Source organism: Anguilla anguilla, chromosome 4 (genome assembly GCF_013347855.1).
Source record: "Anguilla anguilla isolate fAngAng1 chromosome 4, fAngAng1.pri, whole genome shotgun sequence".
In the NCBI taxonomy this organism is placed as follows: Eukaryota; Metazoa; Chordata; class Actinopteri; order Anguilliformes; family Anguillidae; genus Anguilla; species Anguilla anguilla.
The window spans coordinates 7,142,921-7,170,671 of NC_049204.1; the positions used below are offsets into that span (position 1 = coordinate 7,142,921).

At 52.8% G+C, this 27,751-nt stretch overlaps 1 protein-coding gene across 1 annotated transcript; it reads left to right on the forward strand.

Moving 5' to 3' along the window:
• Positions 1 to 234: 234 nt before the first annotated feature.
• shdb (Src homology 2 domain containing transforming protein D, b) lies at positions 235 to 27,740 on the forward strand. Its single transcript, XM_035416089.1, is given in 8 exon segments — positions 235 to 2,585; positions 2,587 to 2,703; positions 6,544 to 6,697; positions 11,845 to 12,051; positions 21,988 to 22,065; positions 22,604 to 22,769; positions 23,163 to 23,282; positions 26,544 to 27,740. Coding segments are annotated over 8 exon segments (1,251 nt in total). The 5' UTR covers positions 235 to 2,363; the 3' UTR covers positions 26,731 to 27,740.
• The last annotated feature ends 11 nt before the right edge of the window (positions 27,741 to 27,751 follow it).

Consider the following 27,751-nt stretch of genomic DNA (forward strand, 5'->3'; position numbering starts at 1 on the left):
GTGTGTGTGTGTGTGTGTGTGTGAGTGAGTGTGTGTGTGTGTGTGTGTGTGTGTGTGCACGTGTGTGTGTGTGTGTGTGTGTGTGTGAGTGCGTGTGTGCGTGTGTGTGTGCATGTGTGTGTGAGTGTGTGTGTGTGAGTGCGTATGCTTTATGTAGTGCATTATGTAGTAATAACACATACCACTTGTAATTGCTCACTGTGGTCATTGGGTTACATGTATGTATGATTTTTGGATGGATGTAACACCTTAACTTCAAACCTCTGAGCCAAAAAGGCCGTAGGAAATCCATTGGCTCACCATTCTCTTTACATTTCATCGTAGCCGATTTAAATGCCTATTTTTCTTAATTAAATTGTCTGTAAGCAAACAGATACAGGTGAACAGAGGGAAAGGGTCAAACTTAGGGTCCTCGCCGCGTTATTCAGACTTGGGCCCGCGCCAGTGTCGGAAGGAATTAAATGTCGGCTAACCAGAAAATGGGATAAACCATTGGGAATTCGAGCGCTGCCCCTCCCCTTTAAGCGGGGTTGTCTCTCTCGTAGTCGCGCTCGCTCGCAGTCTGTGGCAATCATTCGTTTGCTGGCGGAACTCTGAACTAGGCTAAACAGTCCAGGAGCGTATTTTTCTTCTTCTTCTTCTTCTTTTCTCTCTAAATGCGCTCCAGAAAGAAAACTAAAATGACCGACCAATTTCTAAATATTTTAAGTTTTTCATTCAAAACACAAGAATGAAAGGATTAGAAGACCGGAGTGCCTGTATAGGATTAAAAAGAAGGTTCATCACAGAGCCCACCCTACTCGCTGTCATTAATCCTGGATTGTTTTGGATACACTGAAGCGTGCGTATCGCTACAAACTTGCTCTAATGCCATCAAATGTGCTCGCATAGAAATGCTGGTGAAGATCCGAAGTAATTTTGCGTATGTTCATTGTGCGTTTTGAAGTTTTAACGTCGATATGGGTGGTGATCCAACTGAAATATCGCAAACAAATCAAACGGGATAGTGGAACATACTTGGTCCTGTGGGAATTTTTGTGCAGTCTTCACAGTCGCTGCATGTATTTCGCCAGTTAGTCTTTTGTGAGAGTTTATATGGAGAGCAAACTATTTTGAGGTCGAATACGTTTTACTTTCTTGGTTTAACAGCCTTGGTAAACATAGGTATCGCCTGTTCTCGAGGGGTTTCTGTAATGCAAGGTTAGACTACTTTATTTAAATTTAAAAAAAGAATTTCGTGTCCCACTGAAATTGAGAAAGGATCTGTAAGTGCAACTAACTTGGGTGAAATTAGGCTACTTCAGATATTCATATTTCAGTATTTGAGTTATGTCCTCTCCATTTCGTTTTTCTAATTTGCCTTGACAAGGACTTCACGAAGAGCGGCTTGGTTAAATGCTTTTGTTTACTACAAATCGTCATGAGCTTACACTATAATTGAGAAGCGTTGACCAGTCAACTTTGTGGCTCGTTACTACTGTAGAGTGGGTTATCAGCCTTGTTTCGTCTTATTTGAAATCTCGCTAGTCTGGAAATAACCTACATGCGCACGATGAGCACACGCCGATATGTCAGGTCGCGGTCTTTCCTCTTAAAATGATTGACCTTCATTAAGTCTCATTTATTATTTGATCATAAAACGATCACCTGTTTGCACTTGAAGTTCGCTGTTTAGGTAAAGAAATTTTTAAAAAAATTGTAGACTGAAACGTTTGTGATCTCGCATCCCTCATACTCAAAGGGGGGAAAAGGGTCCAAGTCCTTTGACACCTGCCATAAAATAACTGCACACATGCCTAGTGTAAAAACTGTTTTCAGCTAGATATGTCACCTATGCAACTATCTTAAATGAATGTAAGCAACCGTTATTTCGAAAATATTAAGAGTTCTCTCTCTATCCGGAGTTGTTCGCAGACAAAGCCTAGACTAGCTCTACGCTGTTATTGTTTCCCTGGAGCAGCGACCCGCAGATCAATGCCAGCTGTTGGGTTTCGCGGAGAAAGTGGCGGTTGCGCGATTCCTCAGATCTGCGCTTAAGAATGGCCGCGTGCGTTCGGGGTCTGCAGACATGAGGATTAGGCCATTCGGTGGATTTAAGGCGAGTTGCGCTGCATTTCAAACACGGCAACGATATTAAAATTCAAGCTTCTGTGTGCTTCATGTTCACACATTCACGGATTAGCCTACATGTCCTCTATCTCCATGCGTGAAGGCCTGCGTCAGGACAGTTCAACTGGCACTTTGACTTTGTAGGCCTAATGTCAGTTAACTGAACAGTCAGGCTCGGGCTTAGATCAGCGATAGTGATATAAAACAATCACATCTCTCCGTGTTGCTTAATTTTTCACTTAGCCTGAAGACAAATGGCAAAGTGGCTGAAAGATTATCTAAGTTTCGGTGGGAAGCGCGTCCCTCCTCAACCGCCGAAGCCCGACTACACCGAGAGCGAGATCTTAAAGGCTTACCGAGTTCAGAAAAACTTGGACTTCGAGGACCCATACCAGGACTCGGAGAACCGCGCACGAAACGACTCGGGAACGGACGACCTGTCTCACCCTGCCTTCGGCTCACCACTGAAGTCCACCAGTCCTGGACATGAAAGTCGTATCGCCCAAACACCGACTCATCAAGGTGGAATCGCAGGACCTGGGCCGAAGCAAAATCCTCTTGAGTTCCCTGTCTGTGGAGGAGTCGTCGGAGCCCGTGAGTTATGGCTGAGAAAATCTTATTTGCGTCCACACACAGCTCGCCTCGCTTCATGGCTTCGGCGCAGGCCTAATGAAATTATGGTAATCGCGGTTTCATCGTCTCGCAGGATGACTTTTGTTATCTGCGTGAATGTGCTTCATTGGCTTCGGCTACCTCCTTTGTAGAGTGGCGCCTGGGACCGGCCGTAATTCAATAGGCATGGTTGTTAGCGTTTTTATTGTTTATGCGTCTTCTTCACGTATTCAGTACCCTAATTGCATTTTATTATTGTTCGCTAATGAGATGTGTGTCAGAATGTATTCGTGAATGCCATTCTACACGCTTTGGTAGGCAAGTTAGTGAAGGACGTGTTAAAGCAATGGTAAATCTTAATTAGCCCAAATGGACGTGCACCTGTTTAACTACGGTTCGCCGTTACAACACCTTTAAGCCTACAGCTCGGGGTTTCAGCCTGCTGCGGGCGATTCCACAGGATACGTATTTTACTTTGGAAGACCGACTGGTTCATTTAGGTGTGATGTTGCCTTTTAATTGGTCGAGAATACAGGATCATCCATCATTGAATGGGACCTCATTAAACATGAAACGTAGCCTACTAAGAATACACCACTTCATATATAACTTCCCGCTTTTTGCTTTTCCGTTTGCCTGGCGGCTGGCCCAACCGTCTCCAGGGAGGTGGACTGGCCGGCAGGTCTGTGCTATATCTTCCTATAAATAATAGATCGCGTTTGGATTGGCTACCTGGGTGATCTTAGCGCTAGCATTTCGTAAAGGGAATGGGCGACCACGCTTTTTTTTGCTCATGTACTCCCACGAGTGCAGCCCGCCAGGTCAGTGTTGGCGCAGACAATCAGATTAGTTTGATTGTAAAACACAACCCTTTACTGGATTATTTTATAACGGGCACATCATAAGCAATTCATAAGGAATGCAACGTCAGCACTCTTACTGTGACGTGTAAATCAATCTAACGATTTAATAGACTATATTCTGAAGGGCTGATGTTTCTTTATTAAGTTCAAGAAGCATTTAAGAACCCTTGCTTTTAATGACTGCTGACGTGCAAGCTGACCACGCGCGTGCTCGTGCATGGTACCCAGCCAAATAACGAACACGCAGAGGGGGTTGAGGTATTCGAGCGGCGGCTTACCGGAGGAGGAACCTGGGACTGAGCAGCTGCACGGCTCGAGAGCCACAGCATGATTCAGTGCACAAATCAACACGCGCATGCATGCACGTATTGCGGTAGATACCCGGCGTCTAGTCGCGCGAACTCACGGTTGCTTCGGTTTCTGTGGGTGTATGCAATGGAACTTAAGGAGGCAGACCAAGAGGGAGTGATGGATAGCAGAGGCCAGATGTTTTTTTTTGTTTTGTTTAAAAAAAATAAAAAAAAACCTATTTCAGGTAATGAAGGTGCAAGGCCACAAATACGGCTTGTATTTAGTATGTTCTTCACTGTACATTCTAATGGTGTAATAAGTCACTCCTGGTAATGAAGGCAGTGGAGTTCTAGAACCCAGAGGTAGCATTCTGAAAACAAAGAAACATTCCAAAAAAAAAAAAAACCTACTCTCCAAAGGGTTAATGTGGTGACTAAAGGTCTAAGACTGGGATGAGTAGTTCCTGCCAGCGTCTGCTGTTTTCTTGGTGTTTCGGCATCTAAGTGGGTACGTTAAGTCATTATGTCACAAGAGTCCCCAAGAGTCTACTTTTCCTGCCTTGCTGATTAAAGGAAAAACCACAGAAACCCAGGAGGACTGGAGCTGTGTTCCATTGGTCTTGACAAGGGTTTTCCGGTTTGATCCTGAGACCCACTGTGCACGCTGGTTTTCATCCCTACCATAATAATTGCTTCCTCTGAATTTTTAAAGAGCTTGTTCATTGTTCTTATTTAGACACTCGATGTCTTTTGAAGTACGGTTTATCCTCTTAAGGTGACATTAATATCAGAAATGACAATGCGCACCCTGAAGAACAAATGAGCCAAATTCATATCCCGGGGATTTTTTCATCAGTCAAATCATCTAATGCTTCCTCTTTTCAGCAAATTATGCTGTATTGCAAATGATTGCTTTGGAAAGAGGTTCCATTTTTGAATGGATTTAAACTATAGATGGGGAGGTAAAATCAGTAGGGTCCTAACTGCTGGAAGCGTGGTCCCCGAAACTTAACTACTTTAGGGGGGGGGGGGGGATGAAGCGTTCACAGAAGCAAATGAGGCAAACCTACATTCTACAGGATTAAGTGAAAGTACAAAATTATGTGAGAAACTTAAGGACGTTTTCAACAGCTTTAACTGATGGAGAGATGGGCTGTAGCAGAAATAAGCGCACCCCCGTGGGTCCCAGGGAGTCCGTTTGAAAACCGCCGGTCTGAGACGTTTCTGTGTCAGTGCTCAGCCGGCTCGTCATGCTACAGCAGCGCTCATTAATTTCCCAGACTGGGGTAGGCTACTCTCAGAGGAATCCTGTTCTCCGGGAGCCGTCGCTAAAACAACGAGTCGCTAACCTGTAATATTAACGGGGGAGCGGATGTAGCCGGGCGCGTCCGTTTTGTTTTGTCGCCAGCCATTGTTCGGGACTTCGGTAAGTGCTTTGTTCGAACGAACGAACGGCTACAGCCTGGAAAAAAAAAATGTGCGGCTCTTCGGGCTCGCGTCTGCGCGAGACCATATGGCGCGCTTTGTAACTGTAGGTTTGCCAGGCGACCTCCGACCTCTCCTTCGAGCGCGACCGGCGGTACCCAGAGAGCCGAAATGCAGATACGGCCGCGCCCACTCGCGTGTTACTGTATTTTTTATTTATTCATGTATTTTTTTATTTTTGTGTACGGGATAACGCGGTTCTCAATTTTCACAGATGGTCTCATTTTCTTAAAGATGCCTCGGTGTGAAATGCGAGCCAATTTCGCTCCGCCTTTGTGGAATTTCACTTTGCTTCTGTGGTGTTTCAGTCTTTTTCCCCCCCTCTTGCTGAGTATGCAGCAGCTACATCATATTTTTGCAGAGGGAAATAGACTCCCCCCCAACCGCAATTACTGTTCTCTAGATCAAAGCCTTATTACTCAACAGAACAGATATGATGAATGTTAGCATGCGGTCGCGACGGAGGCGTCAGCGGGGGTCCGAACATTGACCGCGTTTGTTATTGTGAGTAATAAATCACGGACTTAGGGAGGAGTAATTACGACGTGCGGACTCTTGTTTCATTATTTTCCCAAAATATTATTTTTTTGTGTGTGACACACCTGCACATGCTACACTCTCGGGGGGGGGGGGGGGGAAGGTTCTTTCGGTCTCTCTTCACAGGGGGAACTTGCTTGTCTTGTCTCCATAGGGCAGGGGTGTTCAGTCTCATCCGAAAAAGGGCCGGTGTGGGTGTAGGTTTTTGTTTTGGCCCAACATTGAGACACTTGATTTTCATCATCAAGGTTTTGATTGAAGATCATGACTAGTTAAATAGTTAAGGTAGATGTTGTAGTGCTGGCCTAAAACAAAAACCTGCCTTTTTCAGATATGATTGGACACCCCTGCCCTACGGAGACAAGCAAGATACTCTGTGGAGTCAGAAGAAATAACCTTCTTTTCCAACAGTGTAGCATGTGAGGGAGAAAAAAATAGTGGGGAAAATATGAATTTAATGGAGCCCTCTATGATAGGTGTGCATCTCACAGACAGAGAACCTTTGAGCTGGACAGGGTTCCTCTATGGAGACACGGGGAACACTTTTTGGAACCCTTTGGTCTGAGAGTGTAGTGGCTGTTACTTTATTACCCGCGTTACTGGAGTGTCTCAGTTCGGCGTCGTTTCTGTTCCCCCCCCCCCCCCAGGTGGTCCCGTCCGCCCCGGCGGCGGCGGACACGGACTACTCGGACCCGTTCGACGTCCAGCTGGAGGGGCGGCCCGAGGCGGAGCCAGAACCGGCGGCGCCGCGCGAGAGCAACAGCTACATGGAGCCGTACGAGGCGCAGAGGGTCATCGCAGGTGCGTAGCGCGCTCTGCGTGTGTCTGTCTCTCGCTCCGAGCCGAGCCGAGCCGAGCCGAGCGCATCCGGACGGCCTGGCCTGCGACCCGCTGGAATTCGCTCTGCTTTCCCGCTACGCTCCACGTGCACTTGTCTCTCGCCCTGTTTAGGCTCCGCGCATCTGTGTGGCATCTTTTCTGTGTTCCTCTCTCTCCCTCTCCCTCGCTCTCTCTGTCTCCCTCTCCTCTCTCTCTCTCTCAATCTGACTCCTCTCTCTCTCCCTCCTTCCTCTCTCTGTCTCTGTCCCCCCTCTTTTTCTCTCTCCCTCTCCCCACTCTGTCGCTCCTTTGTCTCTACATTTCCTCTCTCCTTCTCTCTCCTCTCTCTCTCCCTCTCTCTCCTCTCTCCCTGAGTCTCTGTCTGTCTCTCTTCCTCCTTTTCTCTTTCTCTCCTCTCTCTCCCTCCCTCTCTCCTCTCTCTCCCTCTCTCCCTCTCTCTCTCTGTATTATTTCACTGTGTCTGTAAAATGGCCCTCGTTCCTCTGAAGAGCGGATTGCTGAGCCTCTCTCCCTCTCTCTCCCTCTCTCTCTCTCTCTCTCTCTCTCCCTCTCTCTCCCCCTCTCTCTCTCTCTCTCTCTCTCCCTCTCTCCCCCTCTCTCTCTCTCTCTCTCTCTCTCTCTGCCTGCAGTAATTTTTCCTCCCGGTCCTGAGGGAGAGCTGGGAGCTCCGCTAACGCTAACGCTCGGGCGCGCGCGTGCGCAGAGTCTTCGGCCCGTGCCGCGTTTCTCCCGCGTTTCTCCCGCGTTTCTCTCGGTCTGGAGAAGTTTTAACGGTCTGACTCCGACGGACTGAGGAAGAGTCCTGTCATCCCTCCTCGCTGGCTTGACTGAGCCTGTCAGCTCACAGCTGAGTCACTTCAGTGTGACGGCAGGCGGGCAGGCGGGCAGCCATTAGAGACGAGGAGACTTGGTTTTCCGGAACAATCCGGGGTCTGTGACAGGGCTGTGGGCAGGGCTGTCTGACTCAAACTCACCTGCCTGATGCAATCTGGATTTTATTAATTTTTTTTTTTTTTTTTGCTTCAGGTCTTGGGGGTTCTTTGTACATGTAAAAAAAAAAAAAAGCTATGGAAATATGACAAATGGCTCAGGCATTATTAATCAAAGGCTGCTGGGGTGCCTTAACTTGTGGGCCTTTGTGTTGTAAATCTGCGTTAACAGTGTGAGATTGGGTTTGCGAATGGGGAAATAGCGCAATATCCCTGTTCCATTTTATTCTTTCATTCTAGTCCGACGATCCCCCCCCCCCCCCACCTCCCTCCGTGGGCCCTGTCTTTTAAGCCCTTTTTTTTCGATCCCATCAGGTTAAATCCATATATAATTCAGATTGGCCCGTTTCTTCTCTGTCTCTGGTGGTTTGGTCTCATCCGTCGTGCTCTGTGTGCGGCTCGTGCTGCCTGCGCAGGCAGGTAGGGGCTGATCGTAGCTTCGCTGCGTCTCCGTCTGCATCGCTTTACATCAAAAAAGCAGCTTCACCCCCCCACCCCCCCACCCGCCCCAGTCCCCCCACCCCCGCCTCCCCGCAACTCAGGGGCCTGTCCCCTGGGCATCCGCTGTCGCCATGGAGACGGCAAGGGCGCCCAATAGCGGAGTGTCATCTGAAGGTTAAAGGTGCTCTCTCGCTTTTTTCTCTCCCCTCGTCTCTCTCTCTCTCTCTCTCTCATTCTCTCATTCCTCTCATCTTTCTCGTTCTCTTTACTCCTTTCTCTGTTGTTTCTCAGCCCTCTCTATCTCCTCCTCTCGTTTTCTCTCCCCCCCTCCTCTTTCTCTCTCCCTGTCTGTCTTTCTCTCACTCTGACACTTGCTCCGTCTCTCTCTCTCAAATTCAAATTCAAATTCAAAATGCTTTATTGGCATGAAATACACTTGTACTTATTGCCAAAGCGTACACATAGAAACAGGAATAGGAAACATGAAATACAAACAACATTGTGGTAACGACAACAATGCAATCAACAGTGTGGCAATGGCCTCTCTCTCTCTCTCCTCTCATCTCTCTCATTCTCTTTGCTGCTTTCTCTGTTTCTCAGCCCTCTCTGTCTCCCTCTTGTTCTCTCTCCCCCCTCCTCTTTCTCTCTCCCGGTCTGTCTTTCTCTCACTCTCACACTTGCTCCCTCTCTCTCTCTCTCTCTCTCTCTCTCTCTCCCTGTCTGTCTTTCTCTCACTCTCACACTTGCTCCCTCTCTCTCTCTCTCTCTCTCCCTGTCTGTCTTTCTCTCACTCTCACACTTGCTCCCTCTCTCTCTCTCTCTCTCCCTGTCTGTCTTTCTCTCACTCTCACACTTGCTCTCTTTCTCTCTCTCTCTCTCTCTCCCTGTCTGTCTTTCTCTCACTCTCACACTTGCTCCCTCTCTCTCTCTCTCTCTCTCTTTCTCTCCCTCTCTCTCCCTCTCTCTCTCTCTCTCTCCCTGTCTGTCTTTCTCTCACTCTCACACTTGCTCTCTTTCTCTCTCTCTCTCTCTTCCTCTCTTGTTCAGTGCGGGCTCTGTGTGCAGCAGTCCTGTCTGCTCTTCAGTGCGGGCTCTGTGTGCAGCAGTCCTGTCTGCTCTTCAGTGCGGGCTCTGTGTGCAGCAGTCCTGTCTGCTCTTCAGTGCCGGCTCTGTGTGCAGCAGTCCTGTCTGCTCTTCAGTGTGTGCAGCAGTCCTGTCTGCTCTTCAGTGTGTGCAGCAGTCCTGTCTGCTCTTCAGTGCGGGCTCTGTGTGCAGCAGTCCTGTCTGCTCTTCAGTGCCGGCTCTGTGTGCAGCGGTCCTGTCTGCTCTTCAGTGCGGGCTCTGTGTGCAGCAGTCCTGTCTGCTCTTCAGTGCCGGCTCTGTGTGCAGCAGTCCTGTCTGCTCTTCAGTGCGGGCTCTGTGTGCAGCAGTCCTGTCTGCTCTTCAGTGTGTGCAGCAGTCCTGTCTGCTCTTCAGTGCAGGCTCTGTGTGCAGCGGTCCTGTCTGCTCTTCAGTGTGTGCAGCAGTCCTGTCTGCTCTTCAGTGCGGGCTCTGTGTGCAGCAGTCCTGTCTGCTCTTCAGTGCGGGCTCTGTGTGCAGCAGTCCTGTCTGCTCTTCAGTGCCGGCTCTGTGTGCAGCAGTCCTGTCTGCTCTTCAGTGCCGGCTCTGTGTGCAGCAGTCCTGTCTGCTCTTCAGTGCCGGCTCTGTGTGCAGCAGTCCTGTCTGCTCTTCAGTGCCGGCTCTGTGTGCAGCAGTCCTGTCTGCTCTTCAGTGCAGGCTCTGTGTGCAGCAGTCCTGTCTGCTCTTCAGTGCGGGCTCTGTGTGCAGCAGTCCTGTCTGCTCTTCAGTGCGGGCTCTGTGTGCAGCAGTCCTGTCTGCTCTTCAGTGCCGGCTCTGTGTGCAGCAGTCCTGTCTGCTCTTCAGTGCGGGCTCTGTGTGCAGCAGTCCTGTCTGCTCTTCAGTGCGGGCTCTGTGTGCAGCAGTCCTGTCTGCTCTTCAGTGCGGGCTCTGTGTGCAGCAGTCCTGTCTGCTCTTCAGTGTGTGCAGCAGTCCTGTCTGCTCTTCAGTGCGGGCTCTGTGTGCAGCAGTCCTGTCTGCTCTTCAGTGTGTGCAGCAGTCCTGTCTGCTCTTCAGTGCCGGCTCTGTGTGCAGCAGTCCTGTCTGCTCTTCAGTGCGGGCTCTGTGTGCAGCAGTCCTGTCTGCTCTTCAGTGCGGGCTCTGTGTGCAGCAGTCCTGTCTGCTCTTCAGTGTGTGCAGCCGTCCTGTCTGCTCTTCAGTGCCGGCTCTGTGTGCAGCAGTCCTGTCTGCTCTTCAGTGCGGGCTCTGTGTGCAGCAGTCCTGTCTGCTCTTCAGTGCGGGCTCTGTGTGCAGCAGTCCTGTCTGCTCTTCAGTGCCGGCTCTGTGTGCAGCAGTCCTGTCTGCTCTTCAGTGCGGGCTCTGTGTGCAGCAGTCCTGTCTGCTCTTCAGTGCGGGCTCTGTGTGCAGCAGTCCTGTCTGCTCTTCAGTGCGGGCTCTGTGTGCAGCAGTCCTGTCTGCTCTTCAGTGCGGGCTCTGTGTGCAGCAGTCCTGTCTGCTCTTCAGTGCCGGCTCTGTGTGCCGGCTCTGTGTGCAGCAGTCCTGTCTGCTCTTCAGTGCCAGCTCTGTGTGCAGCAGTCCTGTCTGCTCTTCAGTGCGGGCTCTGTGTGCAGCAGTCCTGTCTGCTCTTCAGTGTGTGCAGCAGTCCTGTCTGCTCTTCAGTGTGTGCAGCAGTCCTGTCTGCTCTTCAGTGTGCTCACGAGCGCGCGGTTCTGAGGTCGCTGATGAGAAGCGCGTGTGGCGGCGGCGGCGGCGGTAATGTAACTCTCCATTATGCGGCGGGGACGGCGATGATTGGCAGAGGGGCCGTCGGAGAGGTGATTGATTTTTTTTTTTTTTTTTTTTTTACGTCGGAGAATCCAATTACTTCATCAGCCGCCAGACGCTGCACTTCAAGGTCACACGGCCCGTTTCTGAGACCGGCTCGCGGGAGAGAGAGAGAGACCGCACGGTTAGGAAGGCCGGCCACGTTCCTCCCTCCCTCCCTCCCTCGCTCCCCCCCTCCCTCCCTCCCTCCCTCCCTCCCTCGCTCCCCCCCTCCCTCCCTCGCTCCCTCCCTCGCTCCCCCCCTCCCTCCCTCGCTCGCTCCCTCCCCTCCCTCCCTCGCGCGTTCAACAAGCTGTGAATCTGATGAAGATTCGCGGAATTGGACGTGGCGGTCGGGGAGACGCGCGGTGGAATCGCGGGATTACCGGGCCGGGACCGAGGCGAGGCGAGGCGATCGCGACGCCCGTGCTTCGCCGACGCAGTCGCCGCCGAGCGACGAGCCCCCGGCTCAGCACAGGGTTTTTTTTTTCCCCGAAACGGGGCCTGCGCTGATCCACACACAAGCTGTGCAAACACAGGCAACGTCCATCCAGCCCGTCTCCGTTGCTGTCCCTCTGCTCTGTGCTCCGGCAAGGGGGGGATGCGGTAACATCCAAACGGCAAATACTGTCTGCTCCCCCGTTAGCCGCCGGCGTGATCCTCGCTTCCGCTTCCTCATTAGCTTGGACGGGCGCGTCCCGGCGATTTCGGGGACCTGTCGGGACAGTGTTCTTTATTTCCCACTGCAGGGGGTGTGTGTGATGGTTTTCTCTCTCCCCCTGTGCTTTCTCTCTGCAGAGCTGCAGCGGGGTCCCGGGGGGGTCCGGCCCAGGGGGGGGCTCCAGCTGTACGACACCCCGTATGAAGAGCGGGGGCGGGGCCGAGAGGCGGTGCTGCCCGACGACGGGCGGGAGAGCCGGCTGCCCCAGGACGACGAGCGGCCCGCCGACGAGTACGACCAGCCCTGGGAGTGGAAGAAGGAGCACATCTCCAAGGCCTTCGCAGGTACAGGCTCTGATACACCACATACAACACACTACACACACATCACACAGACACACGGCTCTTTACGCTGATATACACACTGCTATACACGCTGACACACACACACACACACACATACACACACTGATCCTCTGCAAGGAGCACATCTCCAAGGCCTTCGCAGGTACGGCCTGCTATACGCACATACACACACTCACATACACTCACACACACACACACATACACACACTGATCCTCTGCAAGGAGCACATCTCCAAGGCCTTCGCAGGTACGGCCTGCTATACGCACATACACACACTCACATACACTCACACACACACACACATACACACACTGATCCTCTGCAAGGAGCACATCTCCAAGGCCTTCGCAGGTACTGCTATACACACAGATATACACACACTCACACACACTCACACACACTCAGACACACACACACTCACACACACACTGCTCTATACGCTGATATACACACTGATATACTCACACACACACACACACTGATCCTCTGCAAGGAGCACATCTCCAAGGCCTTCGCAGGTACTGCTATACACACAGATATACACACACTCACACACACACACATACACACACACATACACACACTGATCCTCTGCAAGGAGCACATCTCCAAGGCCTTCGCAGGTACTGCTATACACACAGATATACACACACTCACACTCACACACACACACACACATACACACACTGATACACACACACACATACACACACTGATCCTCTGCAAGGAGCACATCTCCAAGGCCTTCGCAGGTACGGCCTCTGCTATACACACATACACACACTCACACACACTCACACACACACACAGACACACATGCACACACTGACCCTCTGTAAGGAGCACATCTCCAAGGCCTTCGCAGGTACTGCTATACACACATACACACACACTGCTACACACACTGATACACACACACACATACACACACTCACACACACTCACACACACACACAGACACACATGCACACACTGACCCTCTGTAAGGAGCACATCTCCAAGGCCTTCGCAGGTACTGCTATACACACATACACACACACTGCTACACACACTGATACACACACACACATACACACACATACACACACTCACACACACACACACATACACACACTGATCCTCTGCAAGGAGCACATCTCCAAGGCCTTCGCAGGTACTGCTATACACACATACACACACTCACATACACTCACACACACACACACATACACACACTGATCCTCTGCAAGGAGCACATCTCCAAAGCCTTTGCAGGTACGGCCTCTGCTACACGCACATACACACACACTGCTACACACACTGATACACACACACACATGCACTGATATACACACTCACTCACACACACACTGATATGTACACACTCACACACATATTTGTCTGTATGGCCTGTATGGTGTTTCTGTGTTTGTTTTACATGTCTGTTTCTGCGAGTGTGTGTGTCTATGCGTGTGTGAGAGAATGTGACCATGTGTGTGTGTCTGTCTGTCTGTCTGACATTCGTATCTGTCTGTCTGAGTGTTGGCAGTATATCAGTATGAGCTGGGGGGTGGGGGGGGGAGTGGGGGGGGGCTGCATTCCCTTAATTGAGCCGTGCTGGGGAGCTGTGAGTTCAGAGAGCGAGCCGCAGGAATAAATCAGCTTTCCCTCTCACCCCCCCCCATCCCTCCATCCCTCCCTCCCTCCCTCCCTCCCTTCACCTCCGCTAAACGAATTTCACACTCGCGCGTGCGTGACCGACCCGGCGTCGGCCGAGGCGGGGCCCCCCCCGTGGCCCGAGGAGCCGGCCGAGGGCGACCGCGCCCGAATCTGAGTGCCCGAAAGTTCCCGCCAAAAACGCCCGCGCTGAAGCGTACCGCCACTCAGGAGGCGCCGCGACGCCCAGACCGAGCGGGTGCCGTGACGACCGAGTAACTGAGCCTCGGCCTCTGTTCAGATTCGCGGGGAGGGGAAACGGAGTCTCTCCGGCGCGTTCTCTCGGACAGGAGCGCTTTTTTTTTAACGACCGGAGAACTTCAGGCGGAGTGTAGCACAGTGGGTAAGGAACTGCGCTTGTAACCGAAAGGTCGCAGGTTCGATTCCCGGGTAAGGACACTGCCGTTGTACCCTTGAGCAAGGTACTTAACCGGAATTGCTTCAGTATATATCCAGCTGTATAAATGGATACAATGTAAAATGCAATGTAAAAGTTGTGTAAGTCGCTCTGGATAAGAGCGTCTGCTAAATGCCTGTAATGTAATGTAATGTAATGTAATGTAATGTAATGGGAAATGTGGCGCGTTGACATCGCAAACAGCCGTGGTCGCGGTCCGCACGCGGCGGATCGGACAGGACAGGTCAGGCCGGTTCGCTTTAGTGAAGCGACTTTTTACACGTCCTCTAAAGATTCCCGGTTCCCAAACTCGGGCCTTGTTTGGCGGGGGTTGCGCTGGCCCACTCCGACCTTTCACCCCCCTGTGTGGAGTACGGAGAGGCTGAGATTCGGCAGACGCGTCCCACAGGTTTGGTCTCGCGAGCGGGATAACAGAGCTTCTGCAGCCCCTCCAGAACGGGAAGGGAGAGGATGGAATTAATGACAGTTGGCGGAGGAGCTGGGGGGGGGGGGGGGGGCTGTGTCAGGGGAGGGCGGAGGGGTGTGTTTGTGGTAGGGGTTGGGGGGGGGTGTGGTAGTGGAGGGGGGGGTATCATGGAGGGCTGCAATCAGTCACACTCTGACACCCCCTCTCCCCAGTACACGGCTGGCTGCGTCCCCCCCCAGCAGTGCAAGAGCTGCCCCCCCGCTGATCTGACACAGACACACATGAGTTACAGCGGGGGGTCGGGGGGGGCAGGCAGCGAGGGAGGAGGAGGGGGGGAGTGGAGGCAGTCAGCGAGGGGGGTGGGGGGGTTGCATCTTTCCCTGCCAACATCCCATCATTGTCGACACCCACTGCTACCCTCCTCCGCCCCTCCCTCCACCTCCATCCTTCCTCCTCCTCCACCCCTCCCTCCCTCTGTAAGTGCTGATCCTCTCCACCCCTCCCTCCACCTCCATCCTCCCTCCCTCTGTAAGTGCTGATCCTCCCCGGCCTCTCCACCCCTACCTCCACCTCCATCCTTCCTCCTCCTCCTCCACCCCTCCCTCCCCCTGTAAGTGCTGATCCTCTCCACCCCTCCCTCCACCTCCATCCTTCCTCCTCCTCCACCCCTCCCTCCCTCTGTAAGTGCTGATCCTCCCCAGCCTCTCCACCCCTCCCTCCACCTCCATCCCTCCTCCTCCTCCTCCTCCGCCCCTCCCTCCACCTCCATCCTTCCTCCTCCTCCACCCCTCCCTCCCTCTGTAAGTGCTGATCCTCTCCACCCCTCCCTCCACCTCCATCCTTCCTCCTCCTCCACCCTTCCCTCCCTCTGTAAGTGCTGATCCTCCCCGGCCTCCCCGCCCCTCGGTCGGCAGAGAGGACAGACAGGGTGCGTGTTAATGTCTCAGAGCAGGCTCAGATGCTTATCCGCAGGCCCTGGATCGCGTGCGACGTGTCGCCTCGTGTGGCTGCTCCTGATTGGACCCGCCTGAAAGCGTCGCCGTGGAGCCGAGCCCTTTGCGTGTCCGCGTCTGCTCAGACGTTTCGGAGCCTTCTCCGCACGACTGTTTGGAGGGACTTCGCCTGCCAGCGTTTGTAATCGGCGAGAAGGCGCGCGCGAACGTGACGGTTTCGGCTTCCCAGAATGCAAGTGGCCGGGCCTGGACGTGCGCGTTTGTGAACGCGTTCCAGCTGCGAGTCGATAGCTGCCGCCGCCGCCGCCAAGACTGGCGACGTTCGGTCCGGCACATTTTAATTACGCGAGCCTGGAGCTGTCGATATATATCCGACCAATCACGTCGGCCGTCAGCGCTAGGGAACGCGAGGGGCGAAACCTCAGCGCTCTCCAAACTCATAACAGCGCCGTCCATAGAAATAACGTTCGCTGCAGCGAAGCACGAACAGGTGCAAGCGCCCTGCCTGCCACGGAATGCTTCTTACTGTAGACACACGGAACGCCAGTCAATAAATTGCATGTCAATAAATATCTGCGCGATAGCTGGAAAGATTAGCATCCTTAACGGTTGTCAGTCAATTAAGAAAGTCAATAATTGTTGTAAATGAATTAGAAAGGATTCGGCATCCACGTTGGTTGCATGTTTATTTAGCTGAGAACGATTGCCACATTTTAAAAAATGTTATTCAGCTCACCAGTTATAGCTCAACCCATCAACAGCCGGGTTCTGTTTTCTAGTCTTGATGTTTTTGTTGTCTGTGTATCTTGCACACGAATTTCCTAAAAGGTTTGTGCAGCTCGGCGAAGACGTGGCAAAGCGGGAGTTGTGTGGTTTGTGTCGTGTGTGGTTGTGTTTGTAATTAATGCGCGCGAGCTTAATTTAATCAGTCCATCTCATCGCCGTCCGTATGGCTTGAGAGAAACGGCTTCTGAAGGCCGTGACGGTGAGAGAGGGAGAGAGAGGTGTGACTGTGGGTGTGAGAGCGAGCGAGAGAAACTGATGAAATGAGAGAGAGGGAGAGAGGGGGAGGGAGAGAGAGGGAGGGAGGGAGAGAGAGAGAGCGTGTGGTAAGGATGGTTGCAATGTAGTTGAGGCTCTGTATGAGGTGGCTACTGTAGTATTATTACCTGTGAACACTTTTCACTGTAAATTATTTTATCATGAAAAACTGTTGGGTTTGGTCTTTCTTATGAAAGAAATATTTCACGTCTGCCAAGCGTTTAACGTTAATGAGGAGATAATACTTTCACATTAAACACAATTATGTGGACTCGCTATAACCAGCGGATGGGTGCTCGCTGCTAAGATTCGGCAGTTTTTAATTGTCAGATAATGAGTTTGAGACAATTAGAAGGTTAAGGGTTACAGTGTTTATTGCTATTGTTCGGGCCCTTGGTTTGTCATTGGTCATTAGTTCGGAGTAATGGAGAGGTTCTGGACCATTAAACCTGAGACCACGCGGCCATTTTGGACCGTTTAATTTTCGAACGAGAAAAGCACACACAGTGGCACGAGTCATTAGCCTCCGAAACTCTCCCCTCAACCAAGCGTGTGAGTGTGTGTGTGTGTGTGTGTGTGTGTGTATGTCAGAGTGTGAGTGTGTGTGTGTGTGTGTGTATATGTCAGAGTGTGTGTGTGTGTGTGAGTGTGTGTGTGTGTGTGTGTGTGTGTGTGTGTGTATGTCAGAGTGAGTGTGTGTGTGTGTGTGTGTATATGTCAGAGTGTGTGTGTGTGTGAGTGTGTGTGTATGTCAGAGTGAGTGTGTGTGTGTGTGTGTATGTCAGAGTGAGTGTGTGTGTGTGTGTGTGTGTGTATGTCAGAGTGAGTGTGTGTGTGTGTGTGTGTAGGTGTGTGTGTGTGTGTGTGTGTGAGTGTGTGTGTGTGTGTGAGTGTGTGTGTGTGTGTGTGTGTGTGTGTGTGTGTATGTCAGAGTGAGTGTGTGTGTGTGTGTGTGTATATGTCAGAGTGTGTGTGTGTGTGAGTGTGTGTGTATGTCAGAGTGAGTGTGTGTGTGTGTGTGTATGTCAGAGTGAGTGTGTGTGTGTGTGTGTGTGTGTATGTCAGAGTGAGTGTGTGTGTGTGTGTGTGTAGGTGTGTGTGTGTGTGTGTGTGTGAGTGTGTGTGTGTGTGTGTGTGTGTGAGTGTGTATGTCAGAGAGTGTGTGTGTGTGTGTGTGCGTGTGTGTGTGTGTAAGTGTGTAAGTGTGAGAGTGTGTGTGTGTATGAGAGAGAGAGGCGGGCTGGCGGGCGTTAGGGGAGTTCTCAGGGAGTCCGCTGTGCCTCCATCAGTCTGCTGGATGCCGGATGCAGGCCTGGTTCCCCTCAGCCGCGCTGACGCTAATGAAAAGACACGTCCCCCGTGACTCCCTCTCCCCCGTGTGCGCGAGGGGGGGGGCAGGGGGGGCCGCGCTGGGGGAGAGATAATGCAGCACTTAGATGGGAGGATGATGAGGAGGAGGAGGGAAAGACAGAGGGATGATTGGAGCAGAGATGAGTGCAGCATATAGAAGAAGATGAAAAGAGGTGCGGAGAGAAGAGGGGAAATGGAATGGGGCAGTGGGGGGGGGTGAGGCGGTGGGGGGGCGGGGGAGAGCGGCAGTGGGGGGGGGGGGGGGGGAGAGAGCGATGGCTGCAAATAGAAAGCGAAGCATCCTTATTTGACTTGACGAAGTGGCTCTTTGGAACAGCCGCCCGGCGCCAGGCAGACGCTAGCCAGCGACAGAACGGAGGAGGGTTCCAGACTGGGGCGGGGGGGCAGGGGGGGCGGGGGGGGGAGGGAGGGAGGGGGTGGGGGGGGTGCGGCGTACACGCACGTCCCCCTGTCCTGTTAATGAGCGGGACGCCTTAGCACCAGAACAGGGGTGTTAATTGTCCCTCGTTAGTTGAGCGATGTTTGGCTTGTAAGCAGCTGAGCGCGCTTCTGGTCTGCTCCATGTCTTTGTGTGTGCGTGTGGTGGGGGGGGGGGGGGGGCGTTGGGGTGGGGGGCGATGGTGGGAGGCCGGGGTGTGCTTGTCTAACTATGACAAGGAACCTGCAGAGAAATTGTTAATACATACGCGCTACTTTTATCTGTTCTGCCTGTTGCACCATGGATGTTATTTTTATATAGAGATGACGCACTCAGAGGTTCCGCTTCTATATTTGTGTACTTCCTTTTTGCATGCTATTGTGGTAGAGGAAGAATAATTCTTATATTGCATCGATCAATAAATCAGTCATCCTTTATATAGCACATTACATACACCTTAGTGCAACACAGTGTGTGCCTCACAGTGAATTAAAAAAATGGCAAGCAGACTGTTTCTCTCTAATTGCCCATAAATACAGGCTTCTGAACAGGAATCTGCTCGGATGAAAACGTGTTCGTCAGGGGCTTGTAGACGAACGCTTGTGCGTCGATCGGACAGGAGCATCACCCCTGATTTGAATATCTGAATATTCGCAGTCCGCCGTCCAATCACCTTTGGGATCAGAGGAAATAAGTTGAGACCGCAGTGACCTCATCGCGTACGAGCCGTTGTGTCCGCGCTCGACGCTCTTTAATCACGAACGAACATCGGAAACTGCGGAAAACGTATAAAAATGTTTTTTTGTGTTATCTGGGATGGAAGGCAGTGGGGGGGGGGGGGGGGGTTCGGTGTTTGGAGCGTTTCTTTAGTGATGTCGGCCAGACGTGAACTGGAGGGTGAAGGGGGGGGGGCAGTGTGTGTGTGTTTGGGGGGGGGGGGACTGCCCTTTGTCACAGTCATAAGTGCTGACGGACCTGAGGGTGGGGGGTGGGGGGATGATGTCATTGGGCAGCTACAAAGGGTTAATTCAGGATTCCATGTCTGTGTGTCTTCAGAACAAGGTCACACTGGGAGGTACACACACACACACACACACACACACTGGGAAATACCCACTCACAGTTACACACACCCACAAACATGCACACACACACTGGGAAATATGCACTCACTGCATACGAATATGCACTCACACACACACACACACACACACACACACTGGGAAATACACACTCACAGTTACACACACACACACACACACCTCTCTGATTGCTTTGCCAGTCCTCTCTCTGGGCAGCTCTGTCCTCCTGTTGAGACATGAATTCCTCTCCAGTGAAGCACACTCCTTTCTCCTGCCCCCCCAACCCCCCCCCCCCCCTTCACCCTTTTGTCTTATCTGTAGTCACTTGTACCCCATGATCCATCTCTGGCCCCCCTCCCACGCTGTCCTGAGCTGGGGGTCAAGTGGAAGGCAAGCAGGGGGGAGGGGGTCAGGAGGGCAGGGGGGGCAGGAATGGTGATGGGGGCAGGAGTGGCGGTGGGGGGTGGAGGGCAGAGGTGGCGGTCGGGGCAGGAGTGGGGGGGAGGTAGGAGTGGCTGTGGAGGGTTGGGGGTCAGGGCATCAGAGGGGCAGGGGGCAGAGGTGGCGGTTGGGGCAGGAGTGGGGGGGAGGTAGGAGTGGCTGTGGAGGGTTGGGGGTCAGGGCATCAGGGGGGCAGGGGGCAAGAGTGGTGGTGGGGGTGTGGGGGCGTGGTTGTTCAGGGGTGGTGGTGGGGGCTGGGGGTGTGGGGGGGCAGTGGGGGTGTTCAAGTGTTGGGTGCAGGAGTGGCTGTGGGTGGCAGAGGTAGTGGTGGGAGTGTGGGGGGCAGGACTGGATGTGGGGGGGCAGTGGGGGGTGTGGGGGGGGGGCACTGGATGGCTGGGGTGGTGGGTGGAGATGTGGGGGGGCAGTTGGGCTGTGGGGGGGCAGTGGGGGTGTGTGGGGGGGCAGTGGGTGGCAGGGGTGGTGGGTGGGGCAGTGGGGGTGTGGGGGGCGGTGGGTGGCTGGGGTGGTGGGTGGGGCAGTGGGGGGGCAGTGGGGGTGTGGGAGGGCAGTGGGGCTGTGGGGGGGCAGTGGCGGTGTGTGGGGGGGCGGTGGGAATGTTGTTCCGGAGCGGGCGGGGTCGCGTGTAATCAGGCGCTCTGGCGGTCCTGTCCTGCTCCAGATGGGACCGCTGAGCTGCGCCCCCCATCAATAATTCACCGAGAGCCAGGAGAAGTGCCGGAGTGTGTCTGTCTGCTCAATAATTAACCAGCGGAGGGGCGGGGGGGGGCGGGGGCGCGGAGGGCCTGCTTCTCTCCTAAATGGCCGTTCTCCTTGCTTTTGATGTCCAAAACCTGGAGGGACCGGGGGGGGGGGGGCGGCGGGGGGGGTGTGAAACATTGGCGCCTTATAAAGATGTGAAACCCCCCCCCCCTTGTTATTTTCCTTTTTGCAACCCTCATTTCACTCTGCTATTTGTAGTTTGCGTCTGCAGTACCGTGTGTGTGAGTGCACGTGTTTGTGTGCGTGTGTGTGTGCTGCTGTGTGTGTGTGTTTGTGCGTGTGTGCGTGACTGTGTGTGTGTTTGTGTGCATGTGTGTGTGTGTGTATGTGCGTGACTGTGTGTGTGTGCATGTGTATGTTTTCGTGTGTGTGTGTGTGTGTGCTGCTGTGTGTGTGCGGTGTGTGTGTGTGCGTGCGCTGTGTGTGTGTGTGTGCTGCTGCTGCTGTGTGTGCTGCTGTGTGTGTGTGTGTTTGTATGTGTATGTGTGTGTGTGTGTGTGCTGCTGTGTGTGTGCGGTGTGTGTGTGTGTTTGTATGTGTATGTGTGTGTGTGTGCGCTGCTGTGTGTCTGCTGCTGCTGCTGTGTGTGTGTGTTTGTATGTGTATGTGTGTGTGTGTGTGCGCGCTGTGTGTGTGTGCTGCTGCTGCTGTGTGTGTGTGTGTTTGTGTGTGTGTGTGTGCGGTGTGTGTGTGTGCTGCTGTGTGTGTGCGCTGTGTGTGTGTGCTGCTGTGTGTGTGTGCGGTGTGTGTGTGTGTTTGTATGTGTATGTGTGTGTGTGTGTGCGCGCTGTGTGTGTGTGCTGCTGCTGCTGTGTGTGTGTGTGTTTGTGTGTGTGTGTGCGGTGTGTGTGTGTGCTGCTGCTGCTGTATGTGTGTGTGTGTGCACGCTGTGTGTGTGCGCTGTGTGTGTGTGCGGTGTGTGTGTGTGCGCTGTGTGTAATGGGGTCGTTTAAGACAGTGAATCACACAAACGCTTTTCTCCCAGTTCCCCCCTGCACACTGCTGGTATGGCAACCCTCTCCCAGCCAATGGCCAAATGACACCACCTACTCCTCTCAAGGCTCTCATTGCCTGTGCTTTTCTCTTCTCTTTCCCATCTCACTCATTACATCTCTCTCTCTCTGTCTCTTTCTCTCTCTCCCCCTCTTATCCTCTTCTCTCTGCCATCCCCCATTTCTCTCATTTACTGCTTATTTTCTCCATGTCTTCTCTTTCCTCTCCCCCTTCCCCCCTCCCTCCATCCATCTCTGTGTTTCTTTCTTCTCCTCCTCCTCTCTCCTCTCTGGCCCCCCCGTACCCTCAATAGACATTAAAGAGTTTGCTGACCTGCCCTGGCCCCCGCCAGTAGGGCAACTGGAGGAGGAACCCCCCCTCAGAGAGCAAGGTGACCTCTGACCCTGGACCCCCCCCCACCCCACCCCCATACAGAGCCCCCAGCCTGGTCCTGCCTGCTCATTACACTAACACTCCGCAAACGCAGCGTACTCCCAGAAACTCCCAGACTCCCTCCTGCTAACCCGGCAGCCTGCCCTGCTTAGGGGTGTGTCCCGTTCGCTTCCCGTGATCCTTTGCAACTTCCACCCCCCCCCCCCCGTCTTCTACTTTTTCTTCTTCCTGTTTTTGCTCACCCTGCACTCCCCCCCGTCTCGAAGGCCTTGCAGTGTGTTGTGGAGTGTCAAGTTGCAACACAGCCTGCCATATTTTTTGTTCAACAAACACTCGCTAACTGAAACTCTTTCCTTATCCCCCCCCCCCCCCCCCCCCCCCCCACCCCACATAGCTTTTTGCACACCCAAATATCTCTGCAGCTGCCCCCCCCCCCCCCCCTCCATCCCCTGTCTGTCTCAGCCCTGATGTCCGTTCCCTCCTGTTTGGGCGGGGTCTTGGTGTCCTGACCCCTGCGCTGTGTGATTTTGGTACAGCGCAGTTTGACGGGGCCGATTGGGAGCGGTCCTCGTCCCCCACGGAGCGCCTGCGCCCCCCCAGGTCCAGCCCCCTGGGCGGAGCCTCCAAGCTCCGCAAGCCCGCGGACCCCCTCGCCATGCTGGGGGAGAGAGTGGACCCCACCTTGCCCCTGGAGAAACAGGTGTAAGTACCCCTTTAAACTCTTTGATTTTTTGGAATGTTTTCAGAATTAATGAGTCAGTGTTCTAGAACACCATTGCCTTCAGTCACCAGCGGCGATTGTGACATCAGCATTAGAACGTTCAGTTACGAACATTCCGATCACGCATTAGACCTTAAAGGGTTAAGGCTCCTGAAGGACTGATGATGTCACGTCTCAGTCATCCTGCGTTAAAGTTCTAAATTCCGAGCGGCTGCCCTCAGAGCTGATAATAGCGGATCTCTGGACGGCAGCTTTCCTCCTTAATAAAAGCACGTGGCTGTAATGACAGCTCAGCTGCGCTGGTCACTGACTCACAGTGGGTGTAATAAGTGGGCGGGGTTTCCGAGCGGCTCACCTGGCTCTGCCGGTCTCAGGTGGTACCACGGCGCCCTGCCCCGCGCGGACGCAGAGGCGCTGCTCACCCTCTGCAAGGAGTGCAGCTACCTGGTGAGGAGCAGCCAGACGAGCCGCACCGATTACAGCCTGTCCCTCAGGTACCGCACCTTCTGCAGTCCTCACACACACACACGCACACACGCAGAACACACACACACACACACACGCAGAACACACATATACACACACACACACACGCACACATGTACACACACACACACACACACACATATACACACACACACTCGGACACACACACATACACAGATACACACCTGCGCATACACACACACACCTCTGCATACACACACACACGCGCGCACACACACCTGTGCATACGCATGCCCACGCCTGCACACACATACACCACCCTCTCTCTAATGTCTGCACGTTCCCCCCAGGGAACAGAAGATTCAGACCTAAGCTGTTTATATGTTTATCAATTTCAGTTCTGTCAAATTCATGATATAAATTGAAATGGAAATTGAATTGAAAAACGTCAATAATGTTCCACGGGTGTTTTTCAGTTAATGAACTGAATTTCTGAATTTAAATTAAATTGACCCCTGTTCTGGACCACATATTCATAAGTAAACATTGATCCACCTCATCATGAAAAAATGTTACATTTTTTTCAGTGTAATTAAATATCAATCCCTGCCCTCCAGCTGTGTGCGATGTCTTCATCTGTGTATCTTCCTTTCCTTTAAGATCATGACCACGCCATTCCCCTGTCTGTACCTCAGTACATTCTCCTGTCAGTTCCCCAGCACAGTTTCCTGTCAGTGTCCCAGCACCTTCCCCTGTCAGTACCCCAGTGCATTCTCCTGTCAGTACCTCAGTGCATTCTCCTGTCAGTTCCCCAGCACAGTCTCCTGTCAGTGTCCCTGCACATTCCCCTGTCAGTTCCCCAGCACATTCGCCTGTCAGTTCCCCAGCACAATCTCCTGTCAGTGTCCCCGCCACATTCTCTTGTCAGTGTCCCAGCATATTCTCCTGTCAGTACACCAGCAAAGCCTCCTGTCAGTGTCCCAGCTCCACGCTCTGTCACACCGCTTAATGCTCCTTATCAGGAGCGAAATCTCTTTCCTCTAATTACCGTCTCCATTTGTCTTTGTCTGTCTACCCCCCCCTTCCCCCCCCACCCCCCTCCACCCTCGAGTGCTGATCAAGCAGGTAACGAACACTCCAGTTCACACAAAAGCGCTTCCCTAATGAATATTAATCACTCTCCGCGGACCACACACAGAGACCCCGCGCGCACACACCCACACACACACACACACGCGCGTGCGGGCGAGCAGGCTAATCTCCGTGACCCGCCGTTCTCTGCCGCGCCGACACACTCGCACGCTGTCGTTACCGCTAACCGGGCTCGTCACCGGGGCCGCCGGGTCGAACGCGAACGCCAGATCCTTCGCCTTTTTGAGATGGCGGCATCGTTTGAAAACACTCCAGCTGACGCCGGTGAATTAACAAGGGGACGTGTTGCTCACCATTACATTACATTACATTACATTACATCACCAGTGCGTATTATCAACATGAAAGGCAGACGTTTGTTCGGGGTACTGGTGAAAGTGCACGTTTCTATTCAAATTCACAGCAGACTGCAGGAATATTACTGGTGTGTAATGGGTTTAAGTTGGGTTTTTTAAGAAGTGATTATTAGACCCAGGTCTGGCTGTGGCAGTTTGACAGAGTCTTGGATGTTTGCCCCGACGAGGCAGAGCTTTAACGGGCAGTCTGAGCACGGTTGTTTTATTGCTGTTCTTGAATTTATCGCTGTTCTGAAGGGGAGGTGTAGGAGATTGCTGAACGGAGATTAAAAATGGAAGTGTCATCACCCCCCCCCCCCACCCCCCCCACCTCCCCACCCCCGGCAGGAACTAAGTCAGCAGGAGATAAACGCAGAGCCCAGCGGAGTGTCTGGTGCGCGTTGCACAAGTCCTGCATCGCCGCGTCTTAAACCAAAAGCCCTTATCTCACTCTGCGGTCAGTACAGAAAGCCGTCGTAAAACTCGCCAGCGTGGCCATTCCACAGCTGTCACAGCCCGAAGTACGAAAAAAACAAACACGAGAAAGAAAGAAAGAAAGAAAGAGAGGAAAGCAGTTCTGCCGGAGTCGCCGGTCGGACCCCTCGCCACAGCGACGGGGCGAAGTTGTGCGTCGTTCTGTCGTTTAAAAACCTGGCGGCCTGCGATCGCGAGAGGAACCGCGGAGGGGTTCGCTGCCGCGCCCCTCTCTGCGCCGGCCCCCGCTCGCCGGTAATGACCGACCGTGGCCGGCCAATTAGAGCCCTCCGCTCTCCCTCTCCGCGTCTATAATTAGAGGAGCGGCGATGGCAGGCTGCTCGCTCTCCTCTTAAAGGGGCGGCGCTGCGCTGCCGGTCCGGTGAGTGTGTGTGTGTGTGTGTGTGTGACTGAACCTCGTTTCGCTCCTGCAGCCCCCTGCTGTGATTGGCTGTCCCGTGGTCCTCTGGTCCTGCCACCTTGCATTTCTTCTTCGTTCCGTCAGGGGGGGGAAAGGGCAGGGAGAGGTACAGATGGAGCTGGGGGTCACAGTGCAGAGAGTGCGGCGGCGGGGAATCGAACCCCCGCCCACACGGGGGGGGGGGAGAAATTTTTATACGGGCTGACGGTCAGCCGTCCCCCCCTACGGTCTGCACCACATGGTCTCCCCGCTTTTTACTTTTCTCACGATGATGTGGCAAGATCATTGTGTTTCTCGACCGGTCGTGTTTCTGTCCCTTCCTGAAAGTAAAATGTCCCTGTGCGCATTGAATAACTCTTTTCATCGTGTATACATATATTTTTAGTCTTCTTCTGTCACTTGTGACCTGAGCTCCCGAATCTCCTTCTCTCCCCTGCGGTCCCGTTTTCCTTCTGTCTCCGCCCATTTCGTCATGGTTACACGTCTTTTGGGTGGTGGGCCTGGCTTTGCCCCGGCCCAGTCCTGCTTAGTCTCCTCCAGTGCTTACAGTGTGTGATTGTGCTCATTGTGTAGCAGCATGTAACATGACATGACATGACATTTCATAACATAACGGTTTCACGTATGTCATACGGTTTCACGTGCTATGGAGTATCCCTGACGAAGGACATGACACAAAATATGTCATAAAAATACTGTGTGCGCGTGTGTATTTGTGTGCACTCCCATCTACGTCTTTTTGTGTGTGTGTGTGCGTATTTATGTGCACCTGTGTGCAGGTGTGTGTGTGTGTGTGTGTGTGTGTGTATTTGTGTGCACCAGTGTGCAGGTCTGTGCATGTCTTTGTGTGAACCTGTATGAAGGCGTGTGTGTGTGTTTGTGTGTGTTTTTGTTGTGCTTTATGAGGACTTGTGTGTTGTCCCCAGGAGCTGCCAGGGCTTCATGCACATGAAGTTCACCGTGTCCAAGGAAGGGAAGTACATCCTGGGTCAGAACAGCCCGCCCTTCGACACCATCCCAGAGGTCATCCACTACTACACCACCCACAAGCTGCCAATCAGAGGGGCGGAACACTTGTCCCTGCTCTTCCCCGTGCTTGTCCAGACTCTCTGATTGGCTCCCGGACAGTTCGGTGGGCGTGTCGTAGCTGACTCTCCGTGATGCGGAGAAGACCGATGCTGGACTGGGAACGCCCTTCACTGAAGGGAGGAGAGGACAGCTTTCTGAGAGTTCTCCTTTTCACACGGGCTAATTGCATCCCCTGGTCTGGGAAGGGATTTATACCGGAGACTCACTTAATCTCCGAGACTCACTCAAGTCCTTATTTTTTGTTGCCATGATAACATAATAAGCGTCGGGGCTCTGGACGTTTTAAGATGAAAGGACTGCTCATTAGGCAGCGTGTTACGTTCTGTGCGCTCGTCCGGTTTTCCCGATTAGATAACGATCAGTTAATTGTCTCTGACAACTCCCTGTTGCTCACACAAATGGCAGCGTTTGAGCCACAGCCTTCCTGACAGTTGTGTCGGGGAGGGGGGGGGGGGGGAGGGGGGGGGGGCGAGTTGATTTTCTTTGTGCCGTCGAGGCTAATGCGGCTGGTATGTCTGACTTTCTGCTGTTGAATGACTCCATTGTCGCCACGTCCCCGGCGATTAGCCGACGCACGCTGCACAGACGAGCTGAAGCGGTCTCATTGGTTCATCCGTAATCACGTGACCCGTCTGTCACACCAGGAAGGGGACGTCACCCTGAGCTTTTTTTTTTAATGATTGTACCTTTTAGGGAACCTGCCTGTCTGTGTGACGTTTTTAGTCTGTACACTGTCACTGCCTGGTTTGCAGTGCTTTCTGTTTTAACTTTGCCGACGCTATGGAGATGTGTAGCTTAGAACTTAAAATAGTTTTCAGCGGAAACCTGAATACCGGAGTTAAAGCAGGTTATTTGATGCCATTGAGTGTGTTAGGATAACAGTCACTACTCCTAGTACTGTCATAATCATCATCAGCATTGCTGTCATTTCTGATGACGATTATAACAACTGTGACAGGTTTGGCTTATTTGGATGTGTTTTAATATTTTCACATGTTCTTTGAAATGAAAGAAATTAAAGTTTATAAAGGTCATTGTGCCTGTG